Below are 15,000 nucleotides of genomic sequence, written 5' to 3' on the forward strand. Positions count from 1 at the left end.
AGAGACGCCCGCGGTACCCATCAGCTTCAGGCCCTGAACTCTCCCCCAGGGCTCTGGTCAGAGATGGAGCTGACGACAGCAGCGACTACGAAGATGACGACACAGAGAATGTAGTCCTCACGCGACAGGGAGGAGGAGGAGGTGGAGGAAGACGCCGCTCTCCAGTGCTTCAGAGATCCATCCGTGTCAAGGTATGAATGCAGACCACAAGCTCTTTGGCAATTGGGATTCCGTTTACTTAGTTTCCCAAATGATAAAAGAGTAATTTGTTTTGGTATTAGGGACTCCAGCACCTACATAAATCAATATCTAGTTTATCTTAGTTTCTGCCAAATTCAAGATGGCTGTTGTAGCCTACAAGAGCAGAGGAGCTGGTGGTCACTTTCACCAATGTCTTTATGTTTGCTGTTTCAAAGTAGATTGTTTTTAACTTTTAACAGGCGAGTTTTGGTTTTGTGTGCATTTAATTTTGGAGGTTAACTGTTGAAGTCTTGTCTTATTGTTGCTATCCTGTAGATTTGTAATAACTTTTGAAGGAATTGCAAAAATTGCATTAAAATCTCTGCGTTTGATGCTAGCCACTATTAACAGTATGATGTGTCTATATAACTTTTTATAGCCATTGATAAACTACAAAATATGTTTTGCAGTGGTATCCAGACTAGACTACAAATGTCAATATTGCTTCTGATCACCACATAGATATTGTCTACTTTATAATCAAAATAATACCTTCCTTCTTTCCCCTATCAAGTCAGGACACCACAGTGCATCCTAAGAATGGCTGTATGACCTGTATTTATCTTTATATCTGTTCATGTCTTGTAAATTGTGTGCTAATCATTTGCAGAATGTAATAATAACGAAGCATGAGCACGTCCTCATGCTGGCCAGTGTTCTATGTGAATAATCCAGCAGTTCAGCCTACACCTTGTACATTAGTGAATAATAACACTAGGCTATATTTAGTGGTACATAGGAGGAGTAAAATCTGTTACATTGCTTCACTCTCCCATGTTAGATTTGTTATAGTACACGTTTAATGAAGGGTTTTCCATACCTATGGGATATTTACCCAACTCTGCCTATACATAACACTAGAGTCCCATCTCTCATCTATCCAGTAAGCCATATTCATAGGCTAGGGAGCACTTTCCTACTAAGTGTAATCCAATTCAGAGTTTTGCCCTGTTAACTATTCTGTTCTGCGTTAGAATTATTTTTTATTAGTCCTTATAATAGAATTTTACATATCTTGCTTAATATCATAGATCATTTTCTATTGCTAATATTACACCATTGATTATTCTTTTAAAATGGCAGGTCTTTTCATATAATTTATCAATTAGAATTTCTTTAATATTATTTCCCTTATTTCCAAATTGTACTTAAAATCTTCTAGTCTCGGTTCAGTCTGATATACCTGATTTTATCAAGTCATATTACCACAGATATATTAAACATCTTTTACAACCAAGTACACAGACATATTACACAACCAAGCATTAAATTTAATACCTTACTACATCCGAGCTTCAGAATGCTTCCTTCCTACAACACTTTACAATTATTTGTTTTTTCACTTTTTGCAAATCTTGCCAAAGTACCGACCCCTAAGCCTACTTCTGTAATTCCATTGCATCTGAACCCCGTGGAATCTCTTCTACGTGTCCTATTTCTCCTGGAAAATAACCCAACCTGCTATTACTGTTTATTTTACGCTGTTGCTGCTGCTGTTCCTACTGCCGCTGCTGCTGCTGCTGCTGCTACTACTGCTGTTGTTGTTCCCGCTGCTGTACCCTCTCCCCACACCCCCCTTCTCCCAACAGAGTCTGCACGGGGCAGGCAGGGAAATTCGCCGTCGCAAGAAGTCACGTGACCATTCTAACCAAAATCCTGGCAATGTGGTGTTCCGAGATTCCTTTGTGAAGGTAGTTTGTTTGTGAGTGGTTAGAAAGGGGGTGATTGGTCATCTGCTAATGCATCCATGCACGCTTAGAGAGAGAAAGGGGTCAGCTTTGCAAAGAGAGCAGGGGAGGAAAGTAAACAAAAGCTGCAGTCATCCTTGTGGTGGGGCTGCTGTAAAGGATGTGTTCTGAAAGGAGCAGTGGAGGATGCATGCAAAGAGGATTGCATGCAAAAAAAAAAAAAAAAAAAAAAAAAAGATAAGAAAAAAAGGAAACAAGAAAAAACAGAATACTGACACGCAAACAGGAATGAAGTTAAAGAATGATAGAACGAATGGAAAGAATGGGAAAGCGAGAACTTATATTAATTATAGGGAAAACATAGCAATAACAGAAACGAAGAAGTAAACAAATAGAGAAAGATGTAAACACTAGAAAAGATACTTTAGACTTCTCTTAAAGAAACAGGCAAAGAAACCAAAGGAAGAGATCAATATCTCGGTTTTATGCAAGGGATTGAATGTTGGATATGAATAATTCGTTATTGCGTAATCAGGGTAGAGAGAGAGAGAGAGAGAGAGAGAGAGAGAGAGAGAGAGATTTACATCTTTTCTGTTGGTCAATAGATAATGCTTTGATGTATGTTCAAGGACAATGGTCTTATGGTCTCAGAATTATTCGTGCTTCGATTTAGGATAGAAATTTAATACTAACGTTAATTTTCAAGCATTTCTACAATGAAGGCAACATGCATGTTTGCGAATGTTCACATCGAAACTAAAAGCATGTTTGAATGTGCATGTTCAACATTTCTTTTTGAAAATGTTGAAGGACGGGAAACATATTTTTACTCTTTATGAAAGAATAAAAATCTTTCTTATGACTTGAAAGGACAAAAGTTGAAAAAAAAATATCGTTTATATATATCCGAATCGAAAAAAATAAAGCTTTTCCCATTTTTATAATGACGATAAAAAACAACAATTACTAATTTTCTATTGAAAAAGAACAAGACTGAATATTTTTTTTTTTTTTTTTTTTTTAAATTTTACATTTGTAGTTGACTAAAAGACAGACAGTCAATGTAGCCTTTCAAAATAATGAAACAAAAATATCTAATTTTCCTTTTTTTGGATGAAATAATGAGGTAGATATCCTGGAAGCTTTTATAGAAAGAATAATATAAATATATTCTCCTTTTTAATAAATGTAAATGTACGAGAAGGCTTTCCTTCAGGGAAAAACAAAATGTATACGATACATAAAAAGCCCACAAAACTGACAAACCCCTTTTTAGACTATTTTCTATCTGACAAGTGAAGAAACAAAGATAAAATGTCTTTGATACAAAAAAAAAAAAAAAATGACATAAATCGACGAAAACAATATTTGAAGTTTTCTTTCTAACAAGAAAAGAACCAAAGAATTTTATTTAGTCCAATAATTTTTTTTGTGAGATTCTTGTTATGAAACGATGATTTTTTTTTTATGGTGAAGATTTTGGAAAAAATTGACAATTAAGTAGTTGACACTCTTCTTTCACCAATCCTAAGACACCGGGAACCAAGTGGTCTTCTTCACATCTGTCCGAATATTTACATATTTTCGACTAATCCAATATCAAGAATATAAAAAAAAAATAGCCTCAAGAATATTTCAATTCAGCTTTTAGATTTTTGTTGAATTTGAATGCCTGTAATTTTTTTTTGTAATATATCTTATTTATATTATATTATCTGTCATTATTTTCTATATTTTTCCAAACTTTGAAGATGTACAGTATACCTATTATAATTTTTGTTTTGTTTTTCATTATAATTTATTATGAAGTGTACATTCTCCTCTAGATAACAGGAGAATTCTTTATTACTTTATATAGTTCATTTTTCATTGCTGCTAATATAATTTTCATTCAACTTTACATAATAACTTTATTTTCATTGGTAAACCTATCAATCGTGTACTCATTAACATTTTTCACAACACTACTCTTTCAGTTATCTTAATTTTCATCATAATAGTTCAATAATATATAATTCCGTTTGGTTGAATTTTTATTTACTAGGGAGATTAAACTTATTTTTTTCCTTATCGAATCATGAATCATATATTGGATGTTTAATTGAATCTTGATTACAATGGAGATTAAACTTCTCTTTTTTATTTTCCATATAGAATTATGAATCATATATTGAATGTTAATCCTATTGTCCTTTTTAATTATAATTATATTCCAGTATCTTTTAGATATTCACAAAAACAATATAATGACTCTCGAAAGTCATAAATAATGACAAAAGGTATTTATTAAACTTATGACTCTTTCAACTAAATCCAAAAATCGTGATGATAATTGGTCAATAATCTTGTGAATTTTTAATTTTTTAACTTTGATTTTTTCGTAATGATTAGTTATTAACCCTAAGATTCTTTCCATTGTGGCTAAGATTCTTATCTTTCAAATATAATCACAACAAACAATAATTCGTTATCTGATTGTACCCATCGATTTTTGACGATAGAGCTATCAATTTCATGATTCTTTCCATGAAAACCTTATCATGAACAGTGATTCTTTCTCTCGGAAAGAGTTTTTCTCCCCCGAGTCAATCAACCTCAGAACTTCACTTCTTTGATCCTGAAGACAAAATTGACCCAAGATCTTTAATCATTCCATCCCGATCCCCAAGACAAAATTGCTCCAAGAACCTCAATGATCCCATCCCTCTATTCCCCCTAATAATAATCTGATCATTTCATTTATTACCCTAACTCCCCAAACCTTCTTCCCCAACCGTAACCCCTTCTTCCACTTCCCCAACTGTAACCCCTCCTTCCACTTCCCCAATAAATAATTGCTAGCAATTAACCGCCCTCTGTTCAGGCCACAGATCGCGCCGACGCCGGATTCACCTCCAGCTCCAGCGGCCTCAACAGCGTGGTGCCCCAGAGATCAGCCGCCATTGTGGTTCCACAGACGCCCACTGTCGTGAGGCAGGGGCCCTTCCAGTCGTCTTTGAAAGCTAAGGATACTCTGGTTGATCCTTTCAGTGGGAAGGTAAGGAAGTCAGATACTTGGTAATCCTTTCAGTGGGAAGGTAAAGGAGTCAGGTACTTGGTGATCCTTTCAGTGGGAAGGTAAAGGAGTCAGGTACTTGGTGATCCTTTCAGTGGGAAGGTAAAGGAGTCAGGTACTTGGTGATCCTTTCAGTGGGAAGGTAAGGGAGTCAGATACTTGGTGATCCTTTCAGTGGGAAGGTAAAGGAGTCAGGTACTTGGTGATCCTTTCAGTGGGAAGGTAAAGGAGTCAGGTACTTGGTGATCCTTTCAGTGGGAAGGTAAAGGAGTCAGATACTTGGTGATCCTTTCTGTGGGAAGGTAAAGGAGTCAGGTACTTGGTGATCCTTTCAGTGGGAAGGTAAGGGAGTCAGATACTTGGTGATCCTTTCAGTGGGAAGGTTAAGGAGTCAGATACTTCGTGATCCTTAAGGAGGTCAGCTACTTGGTGATCCATCCTTTCAATAAGAAGATAAGGGAGTCAGATAATTGGTGATCCTTTCAATGGGAAGGCAAAGAAGTCAGATACTTGGTGATCCATCCTTTCAATGGGAAGATAAGGGAGTCAGGTACTTGGTGATCCTTTCAGTGGGAAGGTAAAGGAGTCAGATACTTCTTGATCCTGAAGGAGGTGAGATACTTTATGATCCATCCTTTCAATGGTAAGATAAGGGAGGCAGATACTTGGTGATCCTTAGGGAGTCAGGTACTTGGTGATCCTTTCAGTGGGAAGGTACAGGAGTCAGATACTGTACTTGGCATCAGATTGATCGTTTGTTTATTTCCATTTGTTGTTTGCGATTTTATGGATTTCATGTAGAGTTGCATAGTTGTGGACGAATTTAGGTGTTTATTATGTTTAGGTAGACTTTGTATGTGTATATATATATATATATATATATATAAATATATATGTATATATATAAATATATATGTATATATATATATATATATATTTATATATATATATGCATATATATACACACATATATATATATATATATATATATATATATATGTATATATATATGTACTGTATATACTGTATATATATATATATATATATATATTATATAAATATACACACACACACACATACATATATATATATATATATATAACGAAGAACGTCACCGCATTTCAATTAAAATCATATCTCTGGAATCAAACCTGTTTATTATAAAAGGAATCCCAACAAATTAAATATCAACTTATTTTACCAAACTGTACACAATTACTTTAATTAATAACCAAATTATGCCCAATTACTTGAATGAATAATTCATTAAGACCCATTTCACCAATTTCAAGACCATTCACTAAACTAACCTCACAATCTCCCTCCTGTGCTTCGACAGAAGGGCAGGAAGAAGAGACCAGGAAAGCAGTCAACACGCCGTGGGGGTCGCAGGCGAGGAGCAAGGCCAGCCATTACTCTAGGTCATTTTGTAGCTGCCCCCGCAAACAGAACAGCTCACCACGGTATGATGTCCTGTTGATAATTAACATTGACAATTAAGAATATATTTATTTATGATGTATCATGAAATTAAGATAAGCATAATCAATTCTTTGGTTTCTTATAGATAAATGTTTAATGTTGTGATATCTGAAAAATTATATCAATTTGGACATATCACTTTGGTAATCAATGATATATGCATATTGTTGTTATTATCATTATTGTCATTATTATTATTATTATTATTTTTATAGTAGTTATAATTGTTATAGTTTTCTTTATAGAGAATTTTCAATATGAACCTTTTGAGTGTTACTATTATTATTATTATTATTATTATTATTATTATTGATCACGACAAGTCAAAAATAACGTCTAAATGTTTAGATGCATATACGCACACACACATGTACCCCCATCTCCCCATGGTATGACTATTCCCTTTTCCTCAGACCCTCTGGTTTCATATATATATGTATATGCATTATTATTATCATTTTACGCGACTCGTCAAAAATAATGGCTAAATGTTTAGATGAATATACCCACACACGCACCCCCCTCTCACCAGTGTATGACTACTCCCTTTCCCACCAACCTGATGGATGGGGAGAGCTGTATATATATATATATATATATATATATATAACCAGACACTTTATATAAGGGAGATTATTATTATTATTATTATTATTATCATTATTATTATTATTATTATTATTATTATTATCATCATTATTATTATTATTTCTTCCCAGTACCTGGTAGTGAAGTTCACGACGAATGGACACCAGCCGCCTGGATGGACAACCTAGGCTTGAACAGAAAATACACTCTAAGAAGAGGAATGGTAACGGTCAAGGAATCTGGACTATATTACCTCTACGCTCAGGTAAGATGCTCTTGGTTATTACGAACTGCAAGTAAACAAACACGTGCATTATTACTTCTATACGTCTTTGGAAACTCTGGGTGTAGTTCTCGTAGCTCGTAGTTTTCGTTCACCTAACTTTCATAACTTTAATATTATTATTATTATTATTATTATTATTATTATTATTATTATTATTATTATTGGAAAAGCAGGATGCTATAAGAACAGGGGCCCCAACAAGGAAAATAGCTCAGTAAGGAAAGGAAACGAGGAAAATATATAATATTTTAAGAACAGTAGCAACTTTAGAATAAATATATCCTATTTAAACTATAAAAACTTTAACAAAACAAGAGGAAGAGAAATAAGATAGAATAGTGTGCCCGAGTGTACCCTCAATCAAGAGAACTCTAACCCAAGACAGTGGAAGACCATGGTACAGAGGCTATGGCATTACCCAAGATTAAAGAACAATGGTTTGATTTTGGGATGTCCTTCTCCTAGAAGAACTACATACCATAGCTAAAGTCTCTTCTACCCTTACCTAGAGGAAAGTGGCTACTGAACAGTAACCTTGCAGTAGCCACTTAGGTGAAGAAGAATTATTGGGTAGTCTCATTAGACAATAATATTCTCTCTCTCTCTCTCTCTCTCTCTCTCTCTCTCTCTCTCTCTCTTTTCAGTATATATATATCTTTAGACTGCTCATCTCTCTCTCTCTCTCTCTCCCTCTCTCTCTCTCTCTCTCTCTCTCTCTCTCTCTTTTCAGTGTATATATCTCTTTAGACTGCTCATCTCTCTCTCTCTCTCTCTCTCTCTCTCTCTCTCTCTCTCTTTCTCTCTCTCTTCAGTGTATATATCTCTTTAGACTGCTCATATGTCTCTCTCTCTCTCTCTCTCTCTCTCTCTCTCTTCAGTGTATATATCTCTTTAGACTGCTCTCTCTCTCTCTCTCTCTCTCTCTCTCTCTCTCTCTCTTTAGTGTATATATCTCTTTAGACTGCTCATCTCTCTCTCTCTCTCTCTCTCTCTCTCTCTCTCTCAGTGTATATATCTCTTTAGACTACTCACAATTTAACAGCGCATAAAACCAAAGCTATCAATATGAAAAAAATATTATCTATAACAAAACTATTTCTTTGCGACTCCCCCAACCTCAAGTAAGCAAGAAGCCTTCTTAGGTCCGCTCTTTAAGTGCCATTATTATTCACATTAAATAAATCTCGAGGTGCTGACCATGACAGCTTTATGGATCTTTACAATACGCCCAATTCATATCCAGACCAATTCATAAATAAGTAATAAGCTATAAATAAGAAATAAAATAGTGGTAAATTCTTTCTCAGCGTGTGGCGATTTTGACATATCTCGAATATTCGGTATTAATCTGTTGGATTTAAGAATTCTGATTTTCTTTTACGGGTTTTCGACCACATTTATTTTGATTGATTATGATTACCTCTCTCTCTCTCTCTCTCTCTCTCTCTCTCTCTCTCTCTCTCATTTATCGTTATATATATATGTTAATATATATCTCTCTCACCACTAATTATTTCACTTATTACTATTTTATTATATCTGCGCTCTCTCTCTCTCTCTCTCTCTCTCTCTCTCTCTCTCTCTCTCTCTCTCTCTCTCTCTTTAATGAACCATCCATTTATCGTCTTTATATATATATATATATATATACATATACATATAATATATATATATATATATATATATATATACATATATCTTTCTCTCACTACTGATTCTTTAACTTATTACTATTTCTATATCTGCTCTCTCTCTCTCTCTCTCTCTCTCTCTCTCTCTCTCTCTCTTTTTACTGAACATTCCATTTATCTTCTTTATATTTGTTAATATTCCTCTCTCTCACCACTGATTCTTTAACTTATTACTATTTCTATATCTGCTCTCTCTCTCTTTCTCTCTCTCTCTCTCTCTCTCTCTCTCTCTCTCCCTCTCTCTCTTTACTGAACATTCCATTTATCGTCTTTATATTTGTTAATATTTCTCTCTCACACCACTGACTCTTTAACTTATTACTATTTCTATCTCTCTCTCTCTCTCTCTCTCTCTCTCTCTCTCTCTCTCTCTCTCTATCCTTACAAAACCTTCCAACTTCTGTCTGTCTGTATTAGGATTGTAGTCATCAGGAAATATCTGTCTGTCTATTTGTGGCTAAATCGCAATGTATATGCACATTTAATGAATGTTTATTGATGTTACATAGTTATTTACTGATTAGATTACCTCTAATATTAAATTCTCTCCCATGTTCCTTTGCACATCGAAAATAATCTCAAGCAGAAAATAACAAATCGTTTGTGTTTCCTTTCATTAAATCCTTTATGTTTCTCTTACTTTCATTTTCTTCTCAGTGGCAAAACTGAATGAATTCAAGATAATAAATATTTCTTATCTTTTTTTTTTTTTATTTTTCAGGTATTGTATGAGCAAGGCCGCTTCGGTACAGGTTTCCAGGTGATGGTGGATGGCATTCCAGTCATGGAATGTACGATGACACCTTCACAACCATCACACTCTTGTCATACGTCTGGCACGACCTATTTACAAAGAGTAAGTTTCCTTTCGATTTTATTTCTTATTATTTTGCGAGAGGTGTTTTAACACCAGTTATCATTCTATATATCTTCCTCTAAGTGTCAGATTACAGTATTTAAAGGTTTAAAGACCACTCATGAATTTCAGAGGCAAAGGACAGTGACATTTCCCTGGTTAACAGGAGAATGCCATAGTGACTGATCATATATACAGTACATATGATCAGTGCCCAAGGCCCTTCTTCACTAAAGCTAGGACCAGGGAGGACTAGGCAATGGCTGCTGATGACTCAGCAAGTAGACATATAGGCTCTCCAAAACCCCCATCCTTACCTCACAAGGATTGTGAGGTTGCAGACACTACAAGAAACTATTAATCTTGAGCGTGTCTCGAACCCTAGTCCGTCAGAACGACAGGCAGGGATGTTTCCAATAAGCCACCACAACCTCATGAAGGGATACGGTTAAGCCACCAGTAGCCATTAATTGGTTCCCCTTGATCCTAGCATGGGGGGAAAGTGATCTTGAGTGCTGACATGTGCCGCTCAAAATCCACCTTCAAACCAATAAAACTTTAATTTGGAACAAGAATAAATCTTACAATTCATCATTTTTTGATTGACAGCTTTCCTAATTACTATCTTCACCCCTTTCAGAACGCCGCCGTGTCCATCAGGGACCTAGAGAGCCACATGAACGCCGTCAGGAGAGTCGAGAACAGCTTCTTCGGGCTGATCAAGCTCATGGACGCCCCAGAAACCGCCGAGAAGCTGATCTTGGGATGAGCCGTTCATCCCTTTCCCCGTCTTTTCTAAAGAAGAAGAATCTACCAGCGGTACCTGAGAGCGCTTCATTCGGGTTTAACTGGATGTAAACAATTGTTCTGTGAGACGAAACGAATCTTCGAAACAAATTCTGTTTTTTACAATTAGGATTAATATTTTTACATACATGAGAGGATTTGGTTGACGGTAAAATATAATTAGGATCTATTTATTAATTGCAGTGAATAATTAAGCTGTTGATGAAACTGTTAACACAATGGTTTGTTTTTAGATATAAAATTAGGTCTGCTATCTTAATTGCAAAAGAGGACTTGACATAACCAGAAAAATGTAAATTTATATTATTTATTGAATGTAGTGCTAAGACTATTAATTTATCTTCTGAAGACATTGCAAAGCGGATAGTACGATTTTACTTAAATTTTCCTTACGATATAATTATGATTTAGGCAAAATCTATAGCAAATATTCAGCAATAATCTTTTCCTTGAACACTTTCTGATTCCAATTAAACTCTATAAGGAATCCGGGAATTCGTTCCTGGAATTTAGGAATCTAGGGAATCATACGGAGGAATTTCCAGGCTTGCCTGTATATTAGGAATCAGGAATGGGCTGCTAGCGAGTAGGGAACAAATAAATCAACTGGTTGGAATACAAGAGATAAATCTTAATCATAATATGATTTTCTTTGATCACACTTTTCATGACATTTAATATTAAAGTTCGGATTATGTGTCGCCAGTAAAAACTATTTTTAACTCACTGGAATTAAAAAAATTATGAATTCAAAAAATTATGAATTGAAAAAATTATGAATTCAAAAAATTATGAATTCAAAAAATTATATGAAATTTAAGAGAACTTAATATCTAAAAATGTATGAAATTCAGTAACTCACTGGAATAAAAAAAAATTATATGAAATTTCAGAACACTTCGTGTCTAAAAGTGTATGAAATTCTGTATGTAATTCCCACGAGCTTTTTTTGCTTAATATATTGAAGTGCTTATTTAGTAGTCAAATGGGGATGCCCCGTTTCAATTCCTTCCCTTTGTTCTGCGCTAACGTTCCTTTCTAACACGGTAGGGCGACGATATCTCTCTTCCTGTCCTATTTGACAGCGGACGAGAATCAATTCTGTCTCGAGATTTTCTTATTTTAGTTTGCTTATTTTTTCCAGTAAAAGAAATTAGATTAATACGTAAGAATTGACGAAGATGGAAATACTGAGTCTCTTCATGGAGATGAATCTTAATCTTTATAGCAACTCTATTTCCTTTTATTTTTTAATATATATTTCTTCTCTAACGTCAAAATACGATAACTCACGTTGGTGTAGGTTAAGTGACAGATGCAGATGTACATTATTTTCTTATCGAGAGTTATATATTAACCAGAATATGTGCCGTTTATATATACCATTCTTCTTTTGGTAATATTTCGGTTGAGTCCCACCCAGCCATTCCCGGTTGCCAGTACTTGGGATCCTGTTTTTTTTTTTTTTTTCTTTTTTTTTTGAGCGAAGTGAGCGCACGACGGAGAAAAAAAACCATTAGACACTATAGAAATATTACCGAAATCTAATGATTCTTCGCTCCGCCAGACGCTCGCTTCGCTCGCATAAGATGAAAAGAAGAAACATTAAAATCCTAAATACTGGCAAGCGGTAATGGCTGGGTGGGACTCTACCGAAATATTACCCTTTTTTTTTTCTCAATACTACCCAATGAAATCTCTGGTTTAGATAATGGGTAAGGAATCTTCTCTTAGCTTTTATTAATGTATTTTATGTCGTAATCACTTAAGAATAATCATCTTTTTTTTTATGAATTACCGTTTAGTACTATCTTGTGAAATAATTTATATGCTTCTAGAACAGCAAGCTTTGATTAAGAATATCATAAGTGAGTGTTAATTAAGAAAAAAGGATATATATACAAGTCTCCTACTCATGACGAGCTCAAATGAATTGGCTGTATCGCAAATACAATAAGATTTATAAAATAAATCATTGTATTTTGATTTATTGGTATAAATCAGAATTGGCTAAATATGGGCTTCAAGTTAGCAATATTTGTTTTTGCAAAGAATTCGTCTATTTCTATAACAGATGAGTAAATCAAATAAATGCATTGGCTATAAATATAGCCTGAAATATAATGAACAAATTTATTGTTTTTTTTATTCATATATAAGAGAGGTCCCTTGAAAGTTAAGTTTGACAGATATATTCTTTGACTAAAAATTTTAAAGAATCATGATGTAAAAATCAAAATTTTTTCTAATACCAGAAAATCATAATGTAAAAATTTAATTTTTTTTTATACAAGCATCACGATGTAAAATTTTGAAATTTTTTATTACCAAAAATCCCGATGTAAAAATTCAAAAATTTTCTGATACCAGAGCATCACGATGTAAAGTTTAGAAAATTTTTAATACCAAAATCACGGCGTAAAATTTTTAAATTTTATACAATCAGAATAACGATGTCTTCTAGAAGGATGATACTAAAATATCAATAATTTTTAGATAATTAGATAGATATTCCTCATGGAGCCAATCACAACATTACAGAGAGATAGTATATTTATAATATTCACTCACTTATAGAAACATTTCTTAAAATATAATTAAAATAAACTTTAATCTTCAAATGAAAGAAAGTTATGTTATAGGCGAAGTTACATTAATGCTGTAGGGGTCAGTTTTAGGGTTTATAGGGTGAATTTATCGAATACCAAAACTATTATGTACATATTAACTGATAGAAACTAGTATCGTGTACCTTAATTATTGAAATAATGAGTAATATATACCGAGGGACTTAGTGTGTGTACGTATATATATATATATATATACAGTATATATATATATATATATATATGTATATATACATATACTTTATATATATATATATATATATATACATATATGAAAATATATATACATATATATACATATATATATATATATATATATACAGTATATATATATGTATATGAATATATATTATATACATAAATATATATATATATATATATATATGTATATATATACATATACATACATATATATACGTATATATATGTGTATATATATACATATATATATATATATATATATATACGTACACGCAAGTATAAATGTGTGATGACGTAATTACATGAAACATAGTTAAATGGCTTATTTGTAAATATTATATTTCTTGTAATTATCAGCCAGGGTTCAAAGAATATTGGAGAGTTTTTTTGGGGCACATACTTTTATTTGATTCAAAGAATCCTTAAGTAAATACAATTAGTTTTTATCAATGGATAATCATTCATTCCTAAACTATGTAAATCTATCATTTACTTATGGCAATGATGTACGTAATGTCATTATTGTCATTATTATTGTCATTATTATTGTCATTATATTTCAGTATCAAGTCCTGTAATAGTTCTCCATATTTTAGAGCCTTCGAAAGTGCCTGATTTATGTAATAAATTTCTATTATATTACTGTATAAAAATCCCTTAAAGGCAACTAATATAAAGATTTTATTAAGTTTATTATGGAAGAGATAAAGAAATATTTATTTTTACTCCCATCGAAAAGTTATAATTAGAAAAAGGACTTTTGATGAAATTCATTCTCTTTAATAAGATATTCATAGTGATAAATATTTGAATTTCATTTACTTTTTTCCATTATCTATTTTGTCTCTTCCAAATCATGACCAATTTTATTGCCTACTTTAACAGTTGTGATTATCAAAATGCATTGGTACGAGCTAAACAAAAATCGAATGTAAATATTGAGTACATTGTTTTTATAATATGAATTCTAATAAAAGTAATTTCATATGTCAAAGAGACTTTTTACTGACCTTTTATGAAGTTAAATGTAGTAACTGTACTAGACTCTTGGTTAGTATAGTGTTAATGCGTTTGCTTTGCATTCGCAGGGCAACAGATCGATCCTTGCCTGGGATCGTGAGTTTAATCTACTTATTTGGAAGGTTACTGTTATAGTTCGCAGCACAGAGAGGAGTTGTGCTTGCCAGGCTGACGTTCTGGTGAGCATCTCTTCAGATGATACTGGAACTGAAAGCAAAGATTGCAGATCGATCAGAGGCAGGAAAAAATGGGTTTATGCTATTTGCTGGGAAGGTTACTGTTATGGCTTGGCACCACAGTGTTGGGGCTTGCCCGGCTGACGTTCTGGTGAACATCTATTCAGATGATACTGGAACTGAAAGCAGAGACTTGTAAATCATTGCAGATCAATCCTAGGGCGGGACAATGGGTTTATGCTATTTACTGGGAAGGTTACTGCTATGATTGGGCACCCCAGTG

The 15,000-nt window shown here is 33.5% G+C and overlaps 1 protein-coding gene across 2 annotated transcripts in view; it reads left to right on the top strand.

The window, feature by feature from the left end:
- The window catches only part of LOC137651358 (uncharacterized), a 169,635-nt gene extending 157,477 nt beyond the window's left edge, over positions 1-12,158 (top strand). Inside the window, exons 4-9 of one of the 2 annotated variants that reach the window (XM_068384653.1) lie at positions 1-191; positions 4,792-4,965; positions 6,323-6,446; positions 7,185-7,318; positions 9,752-9,886; positions 10,527-12,158. The exon at positions 1-191 is cut by the window's left edge and continues 26 nt beyond it. In XM_068384653.1, coding sequence (XP_068240754.1) covers positions 1-191; positions 4,792-4,965; positions 6,323-6,446; positions 7,185-7,318; positions 9,752-9,886; positions 10,527-10,655 — 887 coding nt within the window. In that variant the 3' untranslated portion in view covers positions 10,656-12,158. The remainder of the gene's footprint in view (positions 192-4,791; positions 4,966-6,322; positions 6,447-7,184; positions 7,319-9,751; positions 9,887-10,526) is intronic. The other variant, XM_068384654.1, reaches the window with a different exon arrangement.
- Positions 12,159-15,000: the final 2,842 nt, after the last annotated feature.

The sequence above is a fragment of the Palaemon carinicauda genome, chromosome 12, assembly GCF_036898095.1.
Source record: "Palaemon carinicauda isolate YSFRI2023 chromosome 12, ASM3689809v2, whole genome shotgun sequence".
Lineage (NCBI taxonomy): Eukaryota > Metazoa > Arthropoda > Malacostraca > Decapoda > Palaemonidae > Palaemon > Palaemon carinicauda.